We start from the raw sequence: 27909 nt of genomic DNA, 5'->3' as shown, positions 1-27909 counted from the left end.
TCAAGAACCACTCTGGAGAACATAGCTCCATCTCCCCTCCCCCGTCTCCTTGCACAGGATGAAAGGGACCTGAAACATTTCCTGGGCCGGTTCTTTTACAACACACGTTCTCATCTGGGTCTTGGAGGGTTTCTTTCTGCCCTTTCTCCTGCTGTGAGGCCAAGTTACACTGGCAACCTCAGGTGGCCAGGAACGATAGTACTCTTATGCTCGCACACGTCCAGAGGACCATCCCTGCCTCCCCCTTCGTGGCTACACACAGTTGGAAGACCCTCGGGGATAGTTGGGGGCGGGGGGGGAGCGTGCCTTTGAGGGCGCTGGTGGATAGCTATAGAAAGCGAGGAGGAAATCGAGAGGAGAGTATCTGCTGCCCTCGAGGCGGCGCGAGTGCGAACACCGCACGCGTCTGCCGCTGCCCCGTCCCGGCGACAACTGGCGGAGTCCCCACCGGGCCCGCGATGCTGCGGGTGGGTAAAGGCATCGCTGCGGGCCGGGAGGGCGGCGCAGAGGGCGGCGCTGCCGGCGTGAAAGGCGCCTTTGTGCAAGCCCGGGTGTAGGACCCGGGGAGAGGAGAGAGCCCGACCGAAACCTGGAATCGGGGGCAGAGGCGTCCCACACTCCCAGCCGTCGGGTCTCCAGCAGGACAGCCGGGGAGCGCGGTGGAGCGTGCGCACGGGGCCCTGCAGAGGTTGTCCGAGGCGGTGGCCCGGGGGCCGGGAGTGGGAAGAAAGCAGTTTCGAGGAAGTTGGGGAGAGGGACTTGTCTCCCCACCCTCTCCCCCTAGGTGGCAGAGGCCCCGCTTGGCTCCGGGGTGCCACCGCTGCCCCGGAGCTCGCTCCGGAACCGGCATCTGGAGAGCGGCCCCCGGTTGGAGCCGCCCGCCTGCCGCCCACCTGGGGCAGAGTGGCGGGCGCGGCGAGGCCTCCCTTCTGCGCCCCGGCCGCGTGGCTTGCGGCTTATTTTCCCAGCTGGCAAGCGTCGCGCTGCAGACAAGGGAATGCCTGTGGTGAGTTGTTTATTTTGTTGAAGTTTGCGGTGGGCCAGGAGGACGTGGGGGGCGAGCGGCAGGCAGTGGCTGGGACTGTTTTGTTTAGGTCTCCGTCCACCTGTGTGGTATAAATCTGCCAGGATCGGGGCGGTGGGGCCCAGGGTGAGGAAGCCCCAGCGTTCCAAAAGCTCCTGGCCACGTTTAATTCGCAATGCCTGGAACTGACTACAGTTTAACGAAGGCTGTCCCCGACCCCCAGCTTTCCAAGGACGCTTCCCTAGGGACAGTCGTCGCCCATGACCCGGGGACAGCTGGCCACTGAAGTTTCCACAGCTTCCCTTCCCTATCCCTTGAGAGCAATGGAGCTGGGGGTTGATGAGAAAGGGGCCCAAGAAAAGAGAGGAAACTTGTCCTGGGGTTTTGGGGGGTGTGAAGTTCGTTCAGGGGTGTCGGGTCGCCCTGTTTCTACAAACTGGTGTCCGGGGTTGGCCAGTTTCCCAGGCTAGGCTGGTGAAAGGCTAGCGGCTGGCTCCTGAGGGAGCCCATTGGAACCCCTGGGGCTGATGTTAGTCACAGCCTCGGCTTCGTTTGCCTGGAAGAAGAGCCTAAATACATTAGCGAGAGGGTAAAGCTTTTAAGGCCTTCTTGGGAGTGAGTGGCTGGCTAATGAGAGGTTAATTTTGTTTCGAAGGGAAGGCTGCGCTGGTTTCCTGAGATAAATGGACAGGAAGCGCATTACCTCCAAGCACTGGCAAGCGGCTCCCAAATGCTTTTTGCACCTGCTGCTTCTAGCCTTGCGAGCCAGAGGCTAGCCGCACTGGAGTCTGTAGGGATCAAGGGGCCCCGGCTGTAAGCGCGGGTTATGAACCTCCTGCGCTATCCGCAGTCTTTCTCTCCTGGGGCTCAGCGCTCACACGGAACCCTGAGGCTCTTCTCTTACACCTAGGTCCTGCGTGTTCCGGAGCTCGGGGGCATCCTGATCCCGTTGAGCCCCTTCCAGGTGCGGAAGGGTTAAGAATGATGTAAGTACAAGCCAGGAGCTACATGCCTTGGGGCTCCTGGACTCTGGGCTATTCCAGCCCCTGATTTTCAAACACTGTGGAGCAGCCAGCAGCAGGGGACCCCTTACTCCAGAATGGGTTTCACAAATCTCTTACTGAAGGCTTCTTGGTCCTAGGTGAGCTGTTAAGTACAGATCCTCATGTTAGGTTTCTGGATGTGGAGATACAGTACCTGGGGAACAGTTAAGGCACTATATAAGGGTTCAGGAAATGAAACTGCATCATGTTTAAAATCTATTATCGTTTCTGGCATCCGTTTTAATTTTACCCATTTGCATGTCCGTGGCGTGGTATGCTTTGCTGGGTCTTCTGGATGTACTGTTCTAGTCTCATAATTCCTTCTTGAAAACAAAGGAAGAGAGAAAGAACGTAAGTGGTAAGACCCAGGGTGGATTTTTGGGTTGCTCAAGTTGCCAATCACTTCATTTTTTTTTCTAATTAAAATGTAAAACTTTTATAATCATCAATTTTGTTCTAGCTTCCTCCTGGGTTTTTCTTTGAACAGTCCCAAATTCTACTTAAACTTGCCACACAAGAGCTTGAAAAGTGGCTGCCCTATAAATCATCATCCAACATGCCCTTGATTTCCAAGCTAATTTCAAATCTTGCTAAGAGTCCAGATTCCCCCCACAGAGCGTGTCAACAGACCTAATGTCATAAAAATAGGACCCACCTTATGATTTAATTGTAAAAAAGAAAAGAAAAAAAGCATTTTCCTATAGCAGCTGAACACTTACGCAGTAATAAAAAGTGAATTGTTAGGCATACATGTCTTAAGCTTGTCAAATTTTACAACAGAGGAGCAATAAAACACCTTAGAGATGAATTTTTTCCTCTGAACAGTTTTTTTCTTGACATGAGGATTCTCAGCAACTCGAGGGTGCCCTCTACTGATAAGAATATCTAAAGCCCCATGTATTTAAATAACATGATAGTCATCAGCAGAAAGACCCAAACCAAACTGAATGTATTGATCTTTAACTTTTTGGTTATATGAAGTCTGATAACAATATGTTACCTTATAGGATAAGGTATAATTAAAAACTGAGGTAAGAAAACTCTACATTTTGTTGTTAGTCAGCTAGCTAAAAGCCCTTAAAAATCTCTATGTGTAAGAATGTTTTGCCTGCATGTATGTCTGTACACCATGTGTGTGTCTGATGCCTATGAAGGTGAAGGGAATTTGGATCCCCTGAAACTGAAGTTACAGACTGTTGTGAGCTGCCAGTGGTCACTGAGAAGTATATGCAGGTCCTCTGGAAGGAACCACTGAACCATCTCTCCAGCCCCAAGCTAAAAGGACTTTTAAGAAGAGGACTTTTAATAAGTCATGTGATCACTCTTTAAAAGATATTTATTAGTATTTTCTGAACTGTATTTCATGGATTATATGTAGTAACTGCAAGATGGTAAAAAATTTTTGCTCTGATAACATTTAGTATACACCATTATGTAAAATTGTCAGATACATTCCACCCCCTCCCCCCATGAAAAGTCATTTCTCCAGGCAACTCTGAAGCTATTATTAAGCATATTAAAGATAGACATAAGGCTTGGATTATATCTTGGGTAGCGAAAGGTGTGTTTACCACTTGAGTCATCACAGCATGTAATAAGTAATGAAAAATTACAGTAAAAACAGATAGGTCTCCTTCATTAGGGACCTAGTGGTTTGAAGAATTCACAATGTGTCTAATGAGTGAGATAGTGAGACCTAAGGCTTGCCCCCCCCCCAATTATCCTGGTCCATTGATTAGCACATTGTAACATGTGGAATATTAATGTGTCTGTGGTTGATAGGAGATTCCTAATTAGAGATTCTGAGTAATGTAGCAGGTAAAGTTGCAAACTGTAATTTAGATTGCAGTAAGTGCATTTTAAATGGCAATCCTAAACAGTTTGCGGAATGGCAAGGGGAGGTAATGTGGCTCTTAGCACTGACGCCATTCTCCAAAGGACATACCACTTCACACTAACTGATAACAAATTAGTGCCTGTCCTCAACGCCACAAGTGCTTTCCTAACCCTTGGCGATTGTTTGTGGGGTTTGCCCTTGGTTTGGGAGGACAACTCAAGTAGAAACAGACCTACCATTGGATTAATTTAATAGGCTGAATATTTGTGGAAAAGCCACTGAGCAACAAGAAATCGTGGCAATAATTACACTGCATAAAAACTCACCACTCTCATTAATCTAATTACCTTGTAACCGAACACGTTGAAGTTCGCCCAATCCCTGACTCCCGCTCTCAGCTTTGAAGCAGGGAAAATGTCAAAGAAACCAAAACACCAGAGCCTCCTACAGCTGCCAGCGAATTCCGCCGGGAGCTCGCAGGTCCTTTCTCATTCCATCCATCTGCTACGGACCTCGGGTGTCATTTGAGTACCTAAGGCGGCTCGGTTGGACTCTTGTTTTACCTAGAGACCCCGACAAGTTTGCTACGAGGTCCTGCAGATGTGATTGGCTGAATGTGGGGGGGGGGGGGCGGGGGGGGGGGGGTTGGGGGGAACCTGCTATACCGAGCTCGGGGAAAGTGCTGGCTTCCTGCAAGCTGCTGGCCAGCCGGGCCTGGAACGAGGAGGAGGGGGTGGTGGTCATTAAAAACCAACAACGAACAAAAAACTAGGAGGAAGCTGAACCTGAGCTCATTAATTCAAGGAGAGGTTAAAGGCCGGTTCTCCTGGAACGCGGGCCAAGCGAAAGTCGCTGTCGCCCATTTCTATTGGGTACCAGAAAACCGTGATCGCGGAAAGGGGTGGGGGAGGAGAAAAAAAAGCACAAGGAAGCCGGTAGGAGGCGGGGCCCAGCGAAGATGCCCCACCCGCGGGCGGCGGACGCGGAACTTGAGTGAGACGCAGAAGGGAGGTGCGAGGGCGGGAGGCACGCTTGCAGCCAATGGGAAGGGGGGGAGGAGTGCGGCCAGGGGCGGGGCCTCCCCGGATTGGTGGGAATTCGGCGGGGGCGGGGCGAAAGTGCGGGACTGAGATTGATTGACCGCGCAGGCCACGGGTGCGGAGCTCTCCGGGCCGCTGCCTGCCACGGCTGGTGAGGTTTCCCCGGTTCCACGCGCGTCGAGCCCACGCTTAGCCGGGGCCCGGCCGCCCGTGCGCCCGGGGCTGCTCTGGGCGCTCGCTCACGGTCTTTGTATCTTTTCTCCCGCCTCTCTCTCTCTGCCTGCCGCGTCCGGCGCCGCCGCGATGTCTCTGCGCCCTGTTGCCACCTCCCTCCGCCCGCGACGCCCTGTTCGTTGCGGCGGTGGCGGCTGGTCTCGGATGCTGGCCTGAAAGGAAGAAGAGGAGGAAGCGAGGCGCGCCCCCCGGCCCATGCCGCAGCCAGAGGCCCGGCCCAGCTGCTGCGCCCGCGCCGCCGCCCTCGCCGGAGCGCACGAGACCTGCATGGACGGGCATGGGCGTGAGAGCAGCACCTTCCTGCGCCGCCGCCCCCGCCGCCGCCGGGGCTGAGCAGAACCGCCGCCCCGGGCTCTGGCCGCCGTCTCCCCCGCCGCTGTTGCTGCTGCTGCTGCTCAGCCTCGGGCTGCTCCACGCAGGTAGGCGCAGGCCGGGTGGGGAGCGGGCCGCGCGGGCTTTGTTCTGGGTTCCCGAACGCCACGGCCCTAGTGGGCGAGCCCGGCGCTCACCGTCGCGGGTTCACGGCTCTAACTGGCGCCCCGCCGCCGCGCCGGGTCCTGCCCGCCGCCTCCGGCCTCCGCCCGCGACAGCCGCTTCGCCGATCCCGGCGTGCGGGGGCCGCGTGCAGGACCAACGCTCCGGGGCTTTATTGCTCTCCACAGGGGTGTTTACTGGAGCCGCTATGGATCGGGTTTCCGCTGCCTTAGCCGCCTGCGAGCGGAGACTAGAGCCTTGTGCTGCTGCTGCTGCTGCTGCTGCTGCTGCTGCTGCTGCTGCACAGCCGGGGGTGGCGGCGAGGCCGGGAATCGCACCGGGTGCAAAGATTTTTCACCCAAGTTTGGGGTGGATTCCGAAGGAACTTAAGTTATCCGGTATTTCTTTCGGTTTTGCCAAGGCCGCTTTGGGAGCAGAGTTTGGCGGATTGAAAAGGTGTTTTGAGGCTAGCCTCGTGTTTTCGGTTCTTAGCGGGCTTGACAGATGTGTGCTGTCGTGTGGAGGTCGGCAGGGCTCCTGACGACGCAGCACTGAGGAATGTGCTCTTTGGATAGTAAGCCTGAACCTGAACCTTGTGACATGTGATGCCTATTTTTGTTTTCTTTACAAATAAATATCGTTTCTTTCTAAGACTTTGCCTAGACCATGAATTTCCCCTCTAATACAAAGGTCAAAAGAATCATTGTCCTTCTGCTTGAAAACCAGAGCATTACATAGATTTCCTTGGAGGCCTTTTCACCCTGTGTTTATGATGACACTCACAACGCTCTGATCTGGAGAATAGTTTAATGTCACTCAACTGTACTAAGAACTTTTTACTTGTTAAGGCATACCAACCGTGCTAAAATAGCCGGGAGGTCTTTTAAGTAATGGAATAAAGTGACATTGAAGACACAACTCTTCGAGGTGGTGTAACGGCAGCATTTTAACACCGTCACTTGGAGAAATGGACTGGTCGCACTAAAAATGTAATAGCCAGTTGTGGAGTAATTAAGGCTTTAAATTAGTAGCTTTAGAACCTCAGGAAAAAAATGTCTGCCTGTGGTTTCATGAAAACGTTTTGTTAATGTGCTAGTATTCAGGAGTGTTGGGGAGAAAAATATGTATCCATTGTGTCAAACTGCGTTTCATGAAAGGGAAGTTGAAATGCTAGGTTGAGAGCTCTGTTCTCTTTGGCAGCTTGGATATTGTTGCTTTAGGGTCCTGACAGGATTGGGGAGTAGTTCCTGGAGATTTCCTTCCTGCCCTGTGAAAGGCCTAAGAAACTGGACTAAAGGTTTCCAAAGTTAAGGTGCTTTGGTTAAGGAATTTGGAACACGAGGTTCCTTTCAGAAACTCAATATATGCTCACACTTAGATTGGACCCAAAAGACTTGTAAGACTCATTACTGTGAACTTGTTGGAGTGGAGTTCCTTTTGAGATATCTCTTTGAAGACTGGTGCTGTTGAAGTGCAGGGGTGAGGGGGTGGGGGTGGAGGGTTTCTTTTCCAGACCAGGGAACCTAGCAAGTGCTTCTTGCAGATGGACTACCATATGTTTTACGTCTGGGTCCATATCATTTGCCTCGGTGCCCCATATGGCTCTACAGTTCACTCAAATCAGCTTCATATCTCATTTCCTTTATTATAAACCGGTGACTGTGCTGCAGATTCACGGTCCTGGCGTGAAGGAAGCTGTCTTGCATGGTCAGTCTTTTATGTCTGATTCATTAAAAAATGATGAAAGCTTTAGACCACAAATCCTTTAGCACTTACAGTAACTGGCATGAAAATACACCACGTCACACCAATTGTAGATGATCTGACCCCAAAATAGAAAAATTTTCTTTGTAAGGGCATCTTTTGAATTCTGCCCTTGGAAAATGGCATTTATTTATTCTCGTATATGTTTTGTTTTATCTTAAGACCTTTGCAGTTCCTGAGTGGATATCAAATAGGGGAGTTCTTGCTTACCCATACACTTCATGGCCTCCTTGGCAACATCCTGGAGCGTGTTTCTGCTCAGCATTGTCTTGGCATTTTGACAGGAGGCTTACTTTACCGCTTCTAACAGGCAAAGTGTCCATTGTCATTATAAATTCATGAAGCCTGGATATTTCTGGGTTTATGCTGCAAATTAGTCATTATACAGGAGCCTGCAATGGAGCTGAAAATTCTAACCTCTAAGCATTTTCTTTTCAGTTAGCCCTCCTCCTGCTGATCCTATCTACAGCCAAGGGTTGTTAGGACCCTTATCCAGAGCCAAAGAGCTGCTTTGTATGTGATTTCTCAAAGCAGTCAGCACCTTCCTACCATAAAAAATGGAACAGAGTGAGGGACTGTGGACAAAGGAACCCACTGGGAATAAGTGCTGCGTCTTCTCTCTCTTCAGCACTTACATTCTGTGCTTTTCTCCATGCTTTTCTTACTTTTGATATTTTATGACTATTTGAAATAATTATAAGTAACTGTATGCTCAGATGGAGTTTATAGACCATAAAAAGAACAAATAGGCCCCACAAGTTTAGCGGAAAGTTCTGGTGCTGTCATTGTTTCTAGTCCAGGAGCTGTTTATTATAATGTGAGTGATCTTGGCCCTGCTTTTACTTCCCGTTCTGTGCCTGCTGTGTATCTGATTTTAAAAGAAGAGTGGTATAATTGTCACCCCACTGTCGGTGTTTTTCAGCTATCAGTGATTACTGTGTTAGTCAGGAATTAAAAGGAGAATGGCCTTCACGATAGTTAGTTGTGTACAGTCCCACCAGGACAAGGCAAGGCCTTGAGTATGCCTTTCCCTTGATAAACGGCTCAAAGGCTTCTAGAAGAGTGAATTTTTTTTATTGTTCTTGTTGTTTTGTCTTGTTGTTCAGTAAAAGTAGTTGAAAGTGAATAAATCTGTTTGGGAGGAAGGAGTCCTATGAATTGAACTTCCTTGGTCAGCGTTGCACTGAACAAGCCTTAAATGGACCAAACACATGAAGATGATTATTTTATTTTGTGTTTTAAAGTGGTCTGGTGGTTGCTAAGTCCATAGCTCCAAAATAGTAAAATAATTTTAATCTCCTTTATTCTGGTAAAAACGACAAGAAGGTCCAACTGATCCTTTTCCTTCTCAGGGCCTTTGAAATTTCACAGCGATGACAGATTGTTATCTCCCACACTTCTCTACAAGTAAAACAAAAACAGTTTAATATTTAATTAAAATTTTAAAACATCCATTCTAAATTACTTATCTAAATCAATATAGGGATTACTACTACATGATGTCTTTTATCAGATGAAGTTTTAGGTATCAGTATCCTAAGGTTTACTGTATCCACATATTGAAATAATTATATATTTAAAAATAACCTACTGATTTTAATTAGGCATAGTGGCATACACCTGTATCCCAACATTCTGGAAGCTGATGCAGAAAGATTGCAAGTTCAAGGTCAGCCTGGGGTACAATTCAATGAGATCTGCCTTGTCTCAGAAAAAAACAGAAGTAGGTGCTAGAGAGATTTCTCATCAGTTAAGAGCACTGGCTACTCTTCCAGAGGACCCCAGTTGGATTCCCAGCATCCACATGATGGCTCAGTCTTCTGTAACTCTAGTTCCAAGAGATCCAAACCATCATCTGGCCTCCAAGAGGACCAGGCATGCATATGCACAGACATGCATGCAAGCAAAACACTCATACACATAATATAATAAACACACACACAAACTAGCCAAAATCAATGAATGACCCAGTGATGTCGACCCCCCCCCCCCAACACAAAATGTGAGATATTTTATGCCTGGAAAAGCCCACAAAGCTGCTATAACAACTTCCTTATTTTTCAGAAGAGCAAGCTGCTAAAATGTGGAGAAGTCAGTAAGACTTCTTCCATAGGTTAAATATCTCTAAGGAATTTCAAGTAACAAATACATGCTATAGTTCATTTTATATGACTTAAGATACATGAGCAATGTTTCTCTCAGTAAATCTATTCTCACTTTTTGAAACAATATAAAATCGATTGGTGCACGTGACTGACCTAGTGTTTTTGTTATTTTTGTCCTTTTCTCTTGTTGCTTTGAGAAGTTTCATGAATTGTTGTATGAGAGACAAGTGGTGACAAAAAAGATAATTTGGAAATTTCTTTAATGCGGGACATTAATCCTTGGGTTTTCATTTTAACTTTTTCTTCAGACAGTTAACTGAAGAGGGAAAGTGAGGTGTGTATGTTCACACACACACTGGGAATTCTTGGCTTTATAGCTCTCTGATTCATGTTTTGAAATACAGTTTTGATGTTGCATACTTTTTTAGTTTTTTTTTGTGTGTGTGTGTGCTTGTGGTTTGAGATCTGTGTGACAGACGTGTTGGGAGAACTAAAATTGGATCATGGTCAAGTGAATCACATTTTTTAGCATAGTGCTTAGATTTTATAGAAGTGAGGACATTGTGGATGTAGTTTGTTAGTAATGTACCTCAGGAAAGATAGAATGACTTACTACTTGGATTTTTTTTTTTTTTTGCCCTTGATTTTCATACCCTATAGCCATACAAATATCAGGTAAATATACTTTAAACATACTATAATTAAGAATTTTAGTCCTTCTTTGGGTGTGTAAGCTTTAATCATAGCTCTGTGCATAGTGTATCTCTCCCTGTGCTTTCCAAAGCAAATAATTCACACGGCTTTAAAAGTCAAAACAGTCCATGTCTTTGGCTTTGCTTTGGAGCAGAGGAATCTTTGTCAAAATCTGTAAATAAACAGCAAACAAGAAACAATATTTCATTTGCAATTTTAACCTGGAGACATTCCTAGACTAGACTCGTGTTCAGTTACCAAAGCCCAAGCTTTAAAGTTTCAGTTAGCTGTATCCAGTTTTTCTCCCAGTGGCTTTATATGAGAGATGTGATAACTCAGTGCAACCTTAAGTAGGAGTCTGAGATAGAATAGACAGTTCCCAGGGGAGAATAGCATCTTCTTATGATGCTCAGAAGTGATGAAGCATTTACATGCTTGTTCCTGTCTTCTTTTCCGTAGGTGATTGCCAACAGCCAGCTCAATGTCGAATCCAGAAATGTACCACAGATTTCGTGTCCCTCACTTCACACCTGAACTCTGCCTCTGATGGTTTTGACTCTGAGTTTTGCAAGGCACTCCGTGCCTATGCCGGCTGCACCCAGCAAACTTCAAAAGCCTGCCGTGGCAACCTGGTGTACCATTCTGCTGTGTTAGGTATCAGTGACCTCATGAGCCAGAGGAACTGTTCGAAGGATGGACCCACATCTTCTACCAACCCAGAAGTGACCCATGACCCTTGTAACTACCACAGCCACGGGGGAGTCAGAGAACACAGGGGAGGGGACCAGAGCCCTCCCAATTACCTTTTCTGCGGCTTGTTTGGAGACCCTCACCTTAGAACTTTCAAGGATCACTTCCAGACGTGCAAAGTGGAAGGGGCCTGGCCACTCATAGACAATAATTACCTTTCGGTTCAAGTGACGAATGTTCCTGTGGTCCCTGGATCCAGTGCAACCGCCACTAACAAGGCAAGTGTACTTTGTCTCTCTTTCTACTCACGACTCTGAGATGCTTGGTCCTTCAGACAACTTACGGGTGTGTTATAAAGGCCTCATTTAGAGGGACCATTTGTATATCTTCTTGGAAAGTTATTAACGGGGTTGGTAAATGTTTGAGATTACTTAATAAGGATTTTTTTTTTCTGGTGTGCAAAATGTAGGTCTAAACTTAAATAGTCAGTGATATGAAGAGTAAAACGTAAACAGTGAAATCAAGTTCTCCAGGGAGAAAAGGCAGACCTGTTTAATGAGAAAAACGTGTGCCTTCTCCAGTGCGGTCTTGTGAGTGCTTATGTGAGTGTGACTCTTCTCAAAAAAAAAAAAAAAAAAAAATCCCCAGTCAGATTTATCAAATGAGTAAAGTTCTGAATGAAGAAAGCTGTGAAGCCTGGGGCAGTGGCCCATCAGGAAGCAGTCTTTATTGGAGGTTTAGAAACTATAGTCAATGTAATGGCTGTAAGCCAGGCTTCCCAGTGGCGAACCCACAATGGTGCTTTAGTTACTAACCTTTCGGTAACCAAGGAAGTTAAGGATTGGCTATTGCAGAACAGTGCCATATAGCCCCCATGTAATCTCACACCCTCGTAGTAACAGTTTAAACCAGAAGCTGAGGGGAAAGTCAGCAAAATTAAGTTACGTTTACCTTGGTCCAGTGTCTGTGCTCTATGTTTATTTTGAAGAAAATGATGCCAACTGCAAGGCACCAATGTCTTGGTACAAGGCAGGAGAGTGTCGAGTGGGTTTCCAATTACCAGTCAGTGCTAAGTAACGTAAGTTAGTAAATAAAGGAGTTTCTCCTAGTGTCCCAACTACAGCAACTCTTTCCCTGTCTTCCCCAGCTACAAACCCCACAAATTGACTGTCTCATCTTGCTTTAATTTCCTGTATTTATTAATCTGTTCCTTAGTTGTCATAGACTAAATATAATTGACAAGGATCAGGCTTTTGAAGTCTTGTGACTGTTCATTTGATCCCCTCCCTTGCCTTCAAATGTGAGGCATATTTTTAAGTGAGTTTAAATTATTTTACTTGGCATTTTGTGAAGGGAATTTTACAGCACCTCAGGAGATATCTGGAGACACCCAGGAGTGTCACAAATCTAAAAATAGAAGCCATTGCTCTTGAGCAAAGAAGACTGGTGCACTGAAGCAGACATTTTAGGGGATCTCCGAAATGTTTATACTTCAACCCAGTAAAATCTCAGGCTTGCCTTTTGCCTTGGCAAATTCTACATCTCAAAATAAACGTTTCTTTCCCTGGCTCTTCTTTGTTTATAGATAACTTTTCTTATGTGGGTCTCAGAATATGTATTTGGTAAAAGTTAGGTTATAAAGATACATAATTATGGGGCTAGTGATATGGCTCAGCAGTTAAGAACACCTACTGCTCTTGAAGAGGTTTGGTTATCGGCACCAACTTGGCAGCTCACAACCATCTGACTGGTTCCTTGATCTGATCCTCTTCTGGATTCTGAATGCACTTGCATGTATCTGCATGCTTATGATACCCATGAACTCAGGGTGTGTATGTGTGTAAAATAAATGATTGTGAAGTTGTAAGGTAGACCATTGCCAAAAATCCAGGATTACACCAGTCGTCAGACACCTCAAACTTGGGAGTAGTTACTGGATAACTGAAGATTCCATGAGGATTCGATGAGGCGTTACATTGGGAATGGGAAAGTTATTCATTGTTCAGAGTTGAGGATTTGGAAGACTCTTGTTCAAATTAAACTATTAGTAATATATATTTTTATGTATATATAAATAGTAATATATTTAGAACAATTTACAGTGTACTTAAGATTAGCAAATTAATAAAAAACACAGGTCTGTTTTCTCCATCTGGTAAAAGCCAAAAATTTTGTTCTTTCAAAATGGAGAAGAAAGTGGTCCTCTGAGGTTCAGGAGGCAGTAGAGTGTGGTTTCTCAATTGTACATTAGTGTTTCGCCTCATCTGGTGGTCATGCCGCTCAGCAAGTTACTCTAAGGTCTTCCATCCCCAGCAGTCACTGTACTCTTTTTTTTTGTTTGTTTGTTTGTTTGTTTGTTTGTTTGTTTGTGTTCTCCGGGTACCCAAGGATCTGAAAGGCTGTTTTTGATGGCCTGTCTCAGACCTATATGATATGTGTTGCTGAAATCAGCAAAGGCCTAACATTGCTACACAATATTACCTTTAAGGACTTTAACCATTAATAAAAATAAAAATAGTTGCTGGGTGTGGTGGTGCACACCTTTAATCCCAGCACTCGGGAGGCAGAGGCAGGCTGATCTCTGAGTTTGAGGACAGCTAGGGCTGTTACACAGAGAAACCCTCCCTCGAAAAACCAATAAAAAAAAGAAAAACAGTGAGGCACAATGTCTTTACAAAATTCATTCTAAATAAAATCTGAATTTTTTCTAATTCTATTTTACAATATTTTCTCTTTAAAAAATTTTTTTTGGAAAGGTTTTCTTCGTGTGAATTTTACCTCATGTTAATCAGCCATCTTACCTTTTTATCTCTGTGACAAATACCTGAGGAGAGACTGTTGAAAGGAGGAAGGTGTTTTTGGGTTTCAGTCCTAGCTTAACAGGATTGCTGCTTTGAGCCTCAGGCAAGACGGGGTGCCAGGATGACGGGAGCCTGTGAAAAAGGGTGCTTACCTCAGGTAAGCTAGAAAGAGGCAAAGAAAAGAGACTACAAGAGGGGGACTAGAGACAAGGTGTAACTTTCTGGGGAGGTGACCCTCCATCTAGGTCCCCTCAGCTTTCCGCCCCTCCCCAAATGTTATCCTGTTAGAAATCCATCAAGTCTTTCAGAGGTGTACTTCATTTTCTTACTGAGAATTTCTGGATTTACCTAGACCAGCATCAGATAACTCAGCACTGTACATTGCTGATAGTGAACCTTGCTTGTGTGGTCAGGCGTTTCCAAAGACGTATGCTGTGGGCCTCTGTACATAAAGACTTAACTGATGTGGAAGGCCAGTTGTGATACAGAAACACCCAGGCATTTCACTGCTGAAGAGGAATGCTAGATTCTGGGTACTTTTCTCAGTAATGTCCCTAAGACAACTGGGCTCTGGGAGCCTGGCTTCTTGAGCCAGTCTCCTGCAAGCTTAGCTTAGTGAGGTCTCCCTTCCAAAAGTACCTCCCACCTGTCACCAAAGGATACCTAAAGAGAATAAAACCAGATGAAGTCACTGGACTCAAGGGGTATTTATTAACTAAACTTTTTTCCACATATGAGCAGTGAGTGAGTTAGGACAGATAGGCCTGAAGTGTGATTTATCTCCTCATCCATTGTTCTCTCCACACACTGGCCCTCCCCTCCACATGGGAAAGAAGGACATGGTCACAGGGAGCACAAGTATGCTTTCTCAGGACCTCCATGTTTGTGTCTATACCCTTCACCTGCCATTCTCTTCCTCTCTGGAAAAGTCTGTACTAGTAGGCCAGCTTGCCAGGTAGATATCTTATTGAAGGTGAGAAGCTAGGGCAAGTTTTTCATCTCCACCCTGGGGCAGCAAGAGTTTCTGGCACACCTACACACCTCCCCTCATCTCAGATACAGTCTTCCCCACCGTTGGCTGTGAGAGGCATATGTAGGCATGCAGACTCTGAAAGTGAAGTGAGGGGACAGTATTAGAACTGGCAATGTTAGGGACACAGAGGAAAAGCAGTTTTCCTACAGGGAGGAGGTAGTCACACCCTGCTGGCTCCCGAGAAGCATGTGGCAGTGGCTGTCCTGTCCCTCACATGTTCCAGAGGAGCCAGGTTACCTGTCTGTGAGGGTGGCTGGCTTAGTGCCTTTGCTTGCACATTTTTCTTGGCACTTTCAGAGTCAACTCATGCAGTTACTGGGATGTGTTTTTAAATAAAGATCCTTAGAGAGGATATTTAAATGCATGATCACAAAAGGTGGCTGGAGAGTAGAGTTCTTGGTCCTTTGGTGTGTTTCCAGTAGCATGTGTTACAGTTGCTGAGACCATAGTACAGATGAGTGGGAGAGGGCTGCCTAACATGAGCAGAGCAACTGAGTTACCTCCTCAGACCTACAAAACAATGAAGATGAAAGTAAACAGTTTTTAAGTCATCAATCCCCAGCCAGCAAAATGGCTCAGCTGGTGAAGCACCTGAGGCTAGGCCTTACAGCCTGAGGTTAATTCCGGAACTCGTGGTAGGGGAGAACGGGGTCTACAAATTGTGCTTTGACCGCCACACAGGCTCTCTCACATACAAACACATGATACATAGGAAAAGTGTAATTTTAAAAAATTAAAATTAAGTCAGTCTCAAGTACGTTCTCCATAACTTTTCAAAATACTTTCAGTTTTAAACTTTCGTGTTACCTACCTAGCACTGGCTATATTTTTAATCATGACTTTCACAAGTATCTTTTTGCCTTATGTTCCCTGTAATTTTTATGTAAAATCATATTTTTCCCACCACTTTCCTATACAATACTTAAATCTCATGAAAACAAAATGGAAGTCGTGAAAATTGGGAACCACACATCCTGGTCTCCCTCCTTGAGTGAGAGGAAGGGTTTGCTATAAGTCAGCTTGTCCAAACCAGATGACTTGTACTGGCCAGCCCAGAGTGGCCACCAGCTCCTGTTACCCTTTGGGTAGCACCCAGTGCCTATCCAAAGTATAACAGGATGCCAAGCCCATCGGGGTTGTTTGTGTGTATCATTTTATATTCCATAATATTTCTAAGTTTCAAATTCTGTAACTCCTTTCTTGGAGTTCCTGAGAGGTTCCACCAGACCTGGAGACAGCTTGGTTTTCTTCCTTTTGGTTAATGTCCTCCTTCAGCGTATATTCTGATGAAATCTACCAGTCCTTGTCAGCACTAGAGCATGTTATGGTCACTTTTTTCTGATAGCCCTTCAACACTTGCACAGCAGCAGTGAACATGTAAATCACTCTGTCATTATCTGTTGTCTAGATAGACTTGGAGCTGGAGCTGGGCATGTCTGCATTGCAAAGACTTTCGGCTGTTATTTTAAGTGCATCTGTGGATCAAGGTTTGGAAATCTGTCCTCTCCTGACCTCATGCCTAGTACATTTTTTTTTCTTGCAGGCAGGTTTTTATAGCGCTTTGTTTTAGCAACTGTGGATACCTGTGAGCTACACAGTAGTAATCTTTTATTTTTATCAATGAAGATATTCTTCCTTCCCTTTGGTTGAATTGTGTTTAGATGTATGGACCCTGTTCCTGCTTGTGGTGGTAGTCATGGTGACAAGGGCATGTTGTCTAGAGAAGCATCTAATCCTTAAAATCTGAGATTTACTTTCGTTGGGTTTTTTATATATAGTGTAGATAATTCCAGCCATTTCTTTGAGATTTGTTCCTTATGATCCTTTGCTACAAAGTTCTAAGAGTGGTCAGTATTCGGTCATACTGGGAACAGATAGGAATGAAGTTTATAGTTATAGCTCCCTTGGTGTAGTAATTTCTGATTAAATGTCATAAATTTGGTGCTGCTGCATTTAAAAAAAAAATACATGTCAGAGATGTAGGGATGAATGTAGCCTCTGCATTCAGCTGGGCACATACCTGAAATGTACAGTCGTGGGAAAGTATGGGATTTGTGTGTAGACCCGACATCTTCAGAGCTTCTTGGTAGAATGCATTGGTTCCCAGAGACATTAGTTAGCAAGGTGACACTGGTGTCAGGAAGTAATACAGAGAGAACAGATGATGTGAAAGCCTGTCATAGGCTACACCCAAGGCATGCTGCTCCTGCCTTGCATACCCCTTGGATTTGGCTTCCCACCTCCCACAGTCAATGTGTCCCTCACCTGCATTTGTATTTCCACAGTTACCAGTCTTAATTAATTTTTCAGGGTCCCATCTCATTTTTAAAACCCTCATTGAGTCCTGTGTTAGACATTTTTTGTCATTCCTGAATTTATTTCAGAAATAGCACTGAAATGTTAAAGAAATCAGCTCTGCTCCTGGGTGGGACTGGGTGTGTTGTCTTTTTCAATTTCCTGCAAGGCTGTTGTTTGTACTGGATTATAAAGTGTTAGGCCCAGGAACTACTGTGTAGTGTAGTTTCAGTAAATTGCCTGGAGGTAGAAAGATTTCCAAGTGCATGTTGGGAGAGAAAGGGGAATCTTCACTGGATGATCGATTTGTACTGTAAAAGCATTTTGTAAGATGGACAGGCTCCTTGGTTATTCTTTATGCTGTGCTTTTCAGATAAGGTATCCCTTTGTTTTTTTCCACTTGTGTTAAAACACCCTGGGTAAAAACAATTCTTTACCATCTTGTAATCTTCCTGACAGTGCCCATTCCCTGAATCCCAGATGTCCTTGGAAGGAGGAGACCTTCCAAAAATCCCCCTTGGTAAGTGAAATAACCGGAGGGTTGTCCAGCCAAGCAGGATTCCTTGGGTGGTGTAGGCCTCTGATGCTTCAAAACACATCCACACTCCTCCGTAGTTTAAGGCATCGAGCGGCAGGAAGCCAAAAGTCAGATACACAGCTGAGAGTCAGAACTTGTTTCTCTGTCACGTTTCCAAATGTCTCTCTGCCCTGTTCAGTTTTCTTTGAGTGGACGTTTTGAGGGGAAGGGGTAAGAAGGAAACTTCCGTTGTTGTTGTCGTTGGCTTCAGTTAATGCTAGCCAGATACTTTCTGCCTCTGTGGAATGTGGCCTGAGAGAGTTACCTGCAGTGTACAACAATGAAAAATGCTCCTTTCCCGTTTTGTCTTTGTTTGTTTTGACTGCAGTAAAACTTGCTCTTCCAGTGTTTGGATTTTGTGTTCTTGTGGGTGGGGTGACTTAACAAAGTGCTCAGCCTGTCTGTGAGTGGTAAGGAACAAGAGCTAACACACCTCAGAAGGATTTTATTTTAACTAGACAAACTTGGAGTAAACCTATGGTACTGTTGGATCCTAGATAGAACTCAAGTGAAACCACTTTGCTAGAGAACGGGAGCTCTTTCTGCTTCAGCTTAGCTAATTATTTCAGTACTTGGGGTGGGAGTGGGTGGGGTTGGGGTTCAGCTAATTCTGGTAGGCTTCGTTCATGTTGGCACTCAGTATCTTCACTGTGGATGGAGTGGGTACCACAGCATTTAAACATGAATTTCTTCTGTGCAAGTGCTACTGAAACGGATTTGGAGTTCAGTCTGGACCTACAGACACTTGGCAGGTTCAGATGTCTTCCCCTTTTCCTGCCCAGGAAGAAGGATATTTTTGGCCAGTTACTGGCTTTTTAAAACATGTGGTTACCAATTCTGACCATCTTGATCCTTTTCTTTTTTTGTAACTTTGAGAACTTGAAATTGAACCTAGAGCTGGCAAGATCTGTGTGTACTGTGAAGAAGTTGAAGCTTTTTCTCCCCTTCCTAATGCTAAGAAGTAACCAGAGAGGCTGTGGCTTCCTCTTCTCCATCAGTTTAGGAAACAACAGTGGAACCATTACCCTGAGCTCTGGAAGGGTCTGTAGCCCTGCCCACTACTTTATCCAGAGGGAATGCCCCTGGAAACCAGGACTTGCTGTGGCAGATTCTGCCTAGCTGAGGGCCACTGCCCCCACCACTCCCGACTTTTGAAGTCCTATCGGCCTCAGATCTGAAACACAGTGGCAGCTTACTCTGTAATGCTTCAGGCACTTACTTTCTCATCTAAAAAGCATGGTGATATTTGCCTCCTCACACTACAAAATCTGAACCCTAACTGAAGGAGACATGCAAAATCTGAACCCAGAGTTTTAGAGGTTTCAGAGTTGCTGAGGTGTACAGGCCTGGAGGGCTTGCCTCCTTGTGCTCAGCATGGCGTTACGCTGGTGTGTAGAAGGAAGTTGGCTAACTTCCCGTCTCTGTGCCTGTTTATGCTTCCCGCCTTCCTTTTTTTAATTATGTAGAAACTGGTTTTTGAAAGTTGGCATTTCTGTGCCTGTCCCTTTCTGTGTTATCCCTGGGCCGAGTGCTTCTCTGGACCACCCTCGCAGCCTTCAGCTGTGGGTGTCCTTCCCTCTGGTTTGGCTTCTTAATTCTCTATCTGCTGCCAAGTACCCCTTCAACAGCCAAAACAGCCCCTGTTCTTGCTTGTGTTCATTACCTAGGGCAACACTGAAGCCTGAGCATGAGCCAGTCCAGTTCTCTGCATCCTGTAAATGCTCTGAATGCAGAACTTGGTAGAAGGAAACTTGGGGTAGAGCAGCATACATACTTAATAACTGTTTTGAAGGCAGTGTGTTTCTTAGTCTCATCTAAACCCTAAAAGGAGTCTAGGGTAAGTTTTTTGATATGCTGCTCACCTTGTAAGTGTGCTGTCTTAACTGTTAGTACATTGTCCTAGTCCAATAAAATCATTTAACATCTTGCACTTCTTATAATATTTGATGTAAGCTGAATAGTGATTGTAAAATTGCTTCCCAGTTTATTAAGTTTACAGCTTCCTAACAGATCATCTCCCTGATGCTTTTGGGAAAATTGTCGGTGACAGCATGTATCCCCAGCCCATCCTATAATATACTACATATAAAATCGTGTCTAGGTTTTGTATGAAATTGTTCAGACAGAAAGGTAACCTAATGAGGGTGTGTGAATTTTCTCCCTGTTTCACAAAAGGGAGAGAGTTACCCTCATTTTTAGTAACTAAAGGTCAGTTTCCTCTTTGCCTGCATAGAGGGGTGGCTCCAGCTACAATCCACACTCTGGTGGCCCTGGAGATGAAGTAAGGTATGTTTCAGAGCTTCCTTGGCCAGCATTTCAACATTCAGAAAAACTGGCCCTCCAGAGTAGAATTTGGGTGTGTTAGGGATGGAGACAAAGCCAGTGTAGTGGAAGCTTGTGCTGTTGTTGGAACGGTCTTGTTATTCCGTCTGGAGGACTGAGTGTCAGGGCTGTGTTACACCTACCTGTGCAGACGTGAAAGGGGCTCTGAGCCCAGTCCTGGTGTCCTGGAGGGTGGTCTACTGTTTTTTCATCATAACCACACCCAGACAATGTGACAATGTGGACACATCAGCTAATTACATGAAGTAAAATTTATTTTAACTTCCTTGTACATGGGCAGAATTTTAACCAGATACAAATCAAATTGCCTTTCAAGCCCATTTCTTTGCTTCTGTTTTGTTTCCAGTCCCATGATGAGCTCTAAAAGTCTGGTTCTCTTGTTGAGGATTCATTCCAGAAAGTTCTTTGCACTTGCACGCTAAGTGATCTGACTGAACACTGGTAAATGTTTCTTCACAGTATATGCAGAGCTGCAGTATACACAGATAGCTGACTGGAAAGCCTTTGGGGAGTTGTATTTTAAAACCTGTGTGTAGTGTTTTACAGGCTGTTCTGCCTTGGCAAGATTTCTCTGTATCCGGGTAAGGCAGGACCTGGATTTTCCTCATGGACCTGTTCAATTTCATTTCATACATTTCGTTTTCTTGCTGGTGGGAAGGAGAAGCAGGCAGGTGCCTCTTAATCAGTGGTTCTCAACCTGTGTGTAATGACCTCTTCAGTGGTCAAATGACCCTTTCGCAGGGAAACACAGATATTTATATTATGATTCATAACAGTAGCAAAATGACAATTAGGAAGTAGCAACAAAATAATGTTATAGTTGGGGGTCACCACAACATGAGGAACTGTATTTATTAAAGGGTTGCAGCATTAGGAAGGTTGAGAACCACTGCTCTTGATTTTACAACACACCTTAAGTTCTTGTTGCCTTTCGTATGTGCAAAGTTGACCTGTTATAACTGCGATCTTCCTCCTCCTCATAGACCTTGTGGGTGGTAGAGATCTCAGGAGTGAGATTAAAAATGAATGAGGAGAGCTAGAGTAGTTTGTCTGAGGTGGGATTGAGAGGGACTAGATGGGGGAGGTTTAACAAAAGACATTGATGTTTTAAATGCACAGAAATGCCACCCATCAATAATAAATGATGTGGCATTGAACAGATGTGCCAAATTGAGTTATTACTGCATATGGATCAGTTAGTGGAGGGAAGCAAGCTGCATAGCAGTGTTTTATGATTTTTAAATGCAGAGTGAAAACCTCTATTCATATTAGAATACCCATTCTAGGCTCTTGATGCAACCATTTAAAAAATGGAATTTTTTTTAAAGTTTGGAATTTGCAAAAATTCCAGTGAAATTTTGTGTATTTTTGAAGTAAGAATTATTACGGATGAATGAGTTTGCTTTTCTGAAAAGGTAGACGATCTGAAATGGATTTCATGCTGTTCACGGCTGAGTGGTCGCTTGTTGAGAGCTTGTGTTGTAATTGTCCCGGGGAATGACATTGCATTACAAAGCTCAAGTCGTGTGCAACTGTTAGCCAGAGCTTTTTCTACATTGCAATGATTACATATCTAGATACCTGCTCCGTATATACTTAAACTACAGAGAGTCCTCTCAGGAATTATTACTCATGCTTTGGGATTGTTTTATCTCAGCATGTTGATTCAGTAGATAGTCTATACAGATTCCCAAGTGAGAAATATTATAATTTTATCAAAGAGAAAATCAACTTCAAGCAAAATGAGTAAACAAAAATCTGTGAGGTAGAGGACAATATTTAATAGTTACAGATCCTAGAGAATGCTAGTTTTCCATGCGCCTTGCATAGGAAAGGATAGGTGTGTGAGGTTATTTAAATGCGTCCTGAGTTGCAGAATTAGAATTGCTGTGCCCAATGAAAAAAACCAGACTTGGTTTAACATGAAACTATTCCACTCATCTTAATGCTGACTCCCGTTGTCTTTTTTTGGTAACTTGTTTGCAATTGAACATGTCTGCTTTGTTGCCCCAACAAAAATGAATTCCTTTTCACTCTTCATAATGTGAAAATGTTCATAGTTCTTGCATGCAATGCCAAGTGGGCTTAAACTTGAAGTTTGTTAGACTAGAAAGACACATTACTGAGTTGTTAAATCTTCTGTTTTTGAACAAGGATTGTGGCTGTAAAAATAAATGGTATTATTGGCTCTTATTTTAGCTGTCTGTATTGTTAACCTTCAGTGCTTTCTAGTCTTCCTCCTGTGTTTTTGGGTGCAGAATTTACTTGAATTAATCTCTTCACTTCCTAGCAATCCCAGCATGTCTTAACGGGGACTTGTCAAACTGACTTTAGAGCCACCAAATAAATCTATTTTATAGTCTCCTTAGATACTCACCTCAGAACCCCTCACAGTGGAAGGTTCCGTGGTTGGAATCAGCAGTTCTCCTGAAGTCATCTCTTTCTGGTCACCTTCTCTGGGTTGTTAAGAAGGTGTTGAAATGTGAGAAGGGCTGGTAGTGAAATCAAATTGTGGCTCTGGGTAATTAGGAGAGAAAGCCCAGGGTTTTCACAGCACATTGTCTGGCTTTCGGTTGCAGCTGCAAACAACGGATATGAACTTAACCAGTTGCTGTGGTGCAGCTGGCTCAGATCTGGCTTTGTAACTGACTGAAGTAAAATGAAATGGCTGGAAAATTCCAGTCAAGTTAACACCAGTGGGAACGTGCGGAATTAAATAGTGAGCAAATGCTGGCTGGATTGGGGAAAAACTTCAGACATAAGCTTGAGGGTGGTAGTGAGGATTTGGGGGGCATTTCTGGCCTTTCTAACAAGGGTCCATTGTTTTGACTAGTTCTCTTACAGGAGCTTAGAGGTTCTTGACGTCAGAATGACTTAGAGAATGTGCGGCTTGTCTGTCTGCCTTGACTCAAATCACTCAATTCTTTATTCAGTTTTTTTACTAAAAAGCAAAACAAAAACCCAAAATTGTTACCACATAACTGACAGACAATTAGCCAAATCTCAGATGCTCCTTCAGTTGGTACTGGGGAAGTGTTCCTACTTTGGGTGGCACACAGAGAACTCCTGTCCCTTCCTAGTTACCCTCTCTCATCACATGTTGGCTGCAAAAATGAGAGCAGGTTCATTTGTTTCAGTGGTTTTTATAACTGTTATAATGAAAGGATTCTGCAAGGAAGGAAATGGTCTTACAGAAGGAAGGTTTTGTATTAGCAATAGATTGTATTAGCAATAGATAGTTTTTTCTCCCTGAACTGCTTGCTTCATTTGGAAAATTGAGAGCTAACTGGGAAAAGATGTGAGGAGTCAAAGGCCCCTGGTGCTGGGGGAAAACATCTTCTGTTACTTGGGGCATGTTATCTCTGCCAGTGCTTGAGAGCTATATGCTTGCCAAATAATTCCCTGTCACAGGGATTAACCAGTGATGCGAAACATTTGATTAAGAGACTTAAAGAAATCTCTCAAGAGGAACATGATTGGTAGTTGTTGCAGATGTCCCCCAAGAGCCTCTGTTTCATCCCTCAGTATTTATATTAAGTTTATAGTGATGAGTCATGTGAAATGGAGATAGTCTAATGTAGGATCTCTTTAGAGGCAAGACTCTAAAGATATATCATTAATTAAGTCCCTCAAAGCTTCTGTATATCTTAAAAAGGAACCTCCACCCCCACCCCAGCTGTGCCATGCCTGGGTAATTTTTAGGAGAAAAAAATTATCAATAAAAATGGACTCTTTCCCAACAGTGGCACTATGTCAGGAAAGCTAAGTAACAACTTTTGCATTGCATTTGGAGCCTCCGCTCCAACGTAGTAGTAGGGAGAGTTCCCTAGTACTGTGGAGTGTTACTGTTCAGCTCCCTTCCAGTTGTATTAACCTGTACGTCTTCCATCCCACAGATCACCATTATCTTCAAAGCACACCATGAGTGTACAGATCAGAAAGTATACCAAGCTGTGACAGATGACCTGCCAGCTGCCTTTGTGGATGGCACCACCAGTGGGGGGGATGGTGACATTAAGAGCCTTCACATCGTGGAGAGGGAAAGTGGTCGCTACGTAGAGATGCATGCCCGCTACATAGGCACCACAGTGTTTGTGCGACAGCTGGGTCGCTACCTAACGCTCGCCATTCGAATGCCTGAAGACTTGGCCATGTCCTATGAGGAGAGCCAGGACCTGCAGCTGTGTGTGAACGGCTGCCCCTTGAGTGAATGCATTGATGATGGACAAGGCCAGGTGTCTGCTATCCTGGGGCACAGCCTGCCACGCACCACCTCAGTGCAGGCCTGGCCTGGCTACACACTGGAGACTGCCAGCACCCAATGCCACGAGAAGATGCCAGTGAAGGACATCTATTTCCAGTCTTGTGTCTTTGACCTGCTCACCACTGGTGATGCCAACTTCACCGCTGCAGCCCACAGTGCCTTGGAGGATGTGGAGGCGCTGCACCCCAGGAAAGAACGCTGGCATATCTTCCCCAGCAGCAGCAGTGGAGGTGGCAGAGATTCGTCTGTTGGTCTCGGACTCACATGCTTGATCCTTATTGTGTTTTTGTAGGGGTTGTTTCTATTTTGTTTTTGTTTGTTTTTTTTCCTGGGTTTTTTTCTTTGTCTATAACAAAATTTTAAATATATATTGTCATAATATATTGAGTGAAAGAGTATATATGTATATACCATGTATATGACAGATGTTTGTCCTGGAACACCAGATTGTACATTATGTGTTTGGCTGTTTTCACATATGTTGGTTGTAGTATTTTTTGATTGTATCAATTTTGTTTTGCAGTTTTGTGAAATGTTTTATAATGTCCCTACCTAGGGACCTCTTAGAAAGCACTTTATTTTTTATATATTAAATATTTATGTGTGTACCTGGCTAATATGTACAGTGCATATACATAGACACCGCAGCAATCCATTTGAAGGTGACCAGTTTGTAGCTACTCTGGGTGTTCTTCCTGCACTTCCCATTGCTACTGATTTGCTAAGGTACACAGTTCCTGATGGAGCTGTCTCCCTTCCTTTGATGTATCAGTTTGAGAGGAAAGTTGTCGGCTCCCTTGTAAGTACTTTTGATTCTTAATACTCGGATCTCACTTAAGAGCCCCATTTCTAACTCACTTTTTCAGAATATGGGGACAGTATTGCTACAACTCAGTCCTTGTTACTCTGATTGTGACATTTGAGCACATGTGGCCTATGAGGTTAACCCTTCTGAAGCTGCTGTTTGTTAAGTACGAGTTTGGTGATGGCCGTTTCAGGTAGATACCAGGCATCTTGCTACACCTGAGCTAGTCCCCTATCCCTGTTTAAATTGTAGTTTTCCCCTTCTTTAACTCTTTAAGCAAAACAAAATCATCAACTCAGTAGAGTTCATGCCTTGCTCTGCCTCTCTGCAATTTGTAGAAATCATGTTCTTAACTTTCTCTTCCTTGGCTGCTTGGAATCCTAACAGTGCTCTCTGGCTCCACCCCAAAGTCTCCTTCACCTCACCTCAGGATTCCAAACTCTGGCTGTTTGTCTTCCTATGATATTAAGGTCCAGGTGTAGGGCCTTAAGAACAGAAAATCTTCCTTGGTGTGTATTAGTACGCACTTCACTTGCCTGTGGATGCTGTTGAGTCCTGATGTTCATAACTAGGCATTGCACTGCCCAAGTCATATCTGTCTTTTCAATCTTAACACCTATAGTTGAATATTAGGCAGTTGTTCCTGTCACTTAGTGAAATCCCCATAAGGTAAAGTCTCTCCTTGTCTCTTCCATCCCATTGTTGGTACCAACAATAAAAGGGAATTAACAAAAGGCTGTGAGAGTAGCAGAGTTAACTCCTAAATAGATAGATTTGTATTGTTATATCTAAATGTGAGTGTTTGGTTCCAAGAAGTAATACAATTTGTGTTTCAATATTTAAGGTTTACATTAATGAAAGCAAAAGATATGAACTTTAAATACTGTAGTTATTTAGGCCAAGGTGATGCCTTTTGCCATGTCCTATTGGCCAGTGGCACTGACAGACTCAGGCTGGCAGCAGAAAAGGGTATCACTTTGTGAAGTTGTATTTCTTAGAGAAGTGATATCATCACAGGGTAGGATTGTGTGTTCATCTAGAGGTGGCAAACCCTTACCTTGGGGGAAATTATGAAGGCATCCTTAAAAGCTGAACTCCAGAGAGCTGTGATCTAACCCTGTAAAAAACGGTCCTTTTAAGAAAGCTGGATTAGAACCAGCCAACCCTGAGCTCTGAAGCATGGCCACTTTTGTTCATATGTGGAGCCATGTGCCAAGTTTAGAAGCTGTCACTAGCCAGTAACTAGTAATTGAGTAGAACAAGGAAGGAAAAACATTGGATACTTTTAACCACTATTTTTGTGCAAATAGTATAAAGGTAAAGTAAAAACAATAGGAGTTTCTACAGTGTCTGGCTCTAGAGTGTGATTGATTGATACACCTTTATCCTTTTGGGGGAAGAACAGAACTACCACCTCTACTCACAGGTTAGAAAAGGAAGTTTGCTTGTTTAGCGGGGAAGGGTACCTGTGAGATGTACTACATCAGTAGTAGTAGTTATATAGTGTGGTGGGTTGTTCTCCCTCATAATCAGTGTCCCTATACAACCTTTACAGTCCCCACAGATAACTTTAGAAATGAAATGTTTCTGTAGAGAATGGCCAGGCTTTCTTTGGGGTTTCTAAGGAACATACTGCTTACACTTGTTTCTTGAGGTCCTTAGCCAGAAGAATTTCAGACCACGCCAGCATATGAATAGGCTATCGCTCTTCTCAGGTCTCCTGGGAGAGGAGCTTAAAACTTGGGCCAAAACACTGATTTTCACAGAGTCGTGTGGCTCTTTTCGAGAAGACTCAAAAACACTTTTTGCCCTCTTCACCGTGCTTGGAAACCCCACATTGTGCTGAGTCTTTACAGAGAAACCCGTAGATGTGGTTCATAGGTATATGAGTAAGTGTCTGTGTAAAAACAGTGAGTGTGCAGTATGTAAATACTTTAAATTATTATGCTAGAAAAATAAAGTTACAGACCATGCTGTCGAATGTTTGTTCTGTGATTATGGTGACACCTGCTGGAAGAGCTGAGGAACCTCTGCAGAAGAAAAGGAGTAAGGGACTTAATAAAATCCTAATCGATTTTGACAAGATGTGCTCCTTGTCCCCTAGCTTATTTGACTGCTTCTGTAGTTTTTCCTTTATAACCTTGAAACAATTACAAATAAAGCAGTGTCTGTGAGACTGGCCGCCGGTCCTAAAGTTCCGTCTTTAATGAGTAGCTCTGCCCCTTGAGGACACTGCACTCTGGGTCTTTTGAAGGCCTGCTGGAATGCAGCAACTTACCACGATGGAAAGATATGGGAGGTAGGATTGGTTTTTGTCCTGGAAAACCCTCACTACCTGGGTGTTTTTAAAGGGGATGTCATATAGCCGGTCGGTGGTGGCGCACGCCTTTAATCCCAGCACTCGGGAGGCAGAGCCAGGCAGATCTCTGTGAGTTCAAGGCCAGCCTGGGCTACCAAGTGAGTTCCAGGAAAGGTGCAAAGCTACACAGAGAAACCCTGTCTCGGAAAAAAAAAAAGGGGGGGGGGGATGTCATATATTATAAGTTATTTATGTTAAAGAAATAGAGGATAGAAGAGTTTGGAAAAGAAACAGGCTCAGGAAAGCACCTGCTCTCACCAAATGGCATCTTAAATGGAGTAAACCTGGGGTGTGGGACTCACATAATTCTTGAATAGAAACATTTCTCTGTGTAGCAGTTCAGAGCACATAAACGGGGAATCTTAGGTCAACTGGATCATGTGAGCTACAGAAACCAGGGATAACAGTTCCTGGGTGCTGAGTAGATGCCATGTGTGTAGCAAAGGAGTCTATACTTTCACATTTCATTCACATCTGACCTCCAGCTTTCCAGAGACAGAGATTTCCATTTCAAAATCCAAGAATCCT

General features: G+C 44.5%; 1 protein-coding gene and 1 long non-coding RNA gene across 3 annotated transcripts; one reads left to right on the top strand and one right to left on the bottom strand.

Annotated features, from left to right (window-relative positions):
• Window positions 1-998: 998 nt before the first annotated feature.
• On the bottom strand, window positions 999-4543 carry LOC131918704 (uncharacterized). Its single transcript, XR_009381062.1, has 2 exons — window positions 4252-4543; window positions 999-2390 (listed from the first exon to the last, which is right to left on the bottom strand). It is a non-coding gene; the product is annotated as an uncharacterized LOC131918704 (long non-coding RNA).
• Window positions 4544-5142: 599 nt separating this feature from the next.
• Rgmb (repulsive guidance molecule BMP co-receptor b) lies at window positions 5143-27107 on the top strand. 2 transcript variants are annotated; one of them, XM_059272930.1, is made up of 3 exons: window positions 5143-5597; window positions 10674-11182; window positions 23850-27107. In XM_059272930.1, the coding sequence occupies exons 1-3, from the start codon at window positions 5456-5458 to the stop codon at window positions 24507-24509; spliced, it is 1311 nt and encodes a 436-aa protein (XP_059128913.1). In that variant the 5' UTR covers window positions 5143-5455; the 3' UTR covers window positions 24510-27107. The 2 variants fall into 2 exon arrangements, with proteins under 2 accessions (XP_059128913.1, XP_059128912.1); XM_059272929.1 differs by lacking the exon at window positions 5143-5597 and adding an exon at window positions 6118-6226.
• The last annotated feature ends 802 nt before the right edge of the window (window positions 27108-27909 follow it).

Source organism: Peromyscus eremicus, chromosome 8b (genome assembly GCF_949786415.1).
Source record: "Peromyscus eremicus chromosome 8b, PerEre_H2_v1, whole genome shotgun sequence".
NCBI classification, from domain to species: domain Eukaryota; kingdom Metazoa; phylum Chordata; class Mammalia; order Rodentia; family Cricetidae; genus Peromyscus; species Peromyscus eremicus.
The sequence above is the reverse complement of the archived record's forward strand: the minus strand, read 5'-3'. Positions and strand labels throughout refer to the sequence as shown.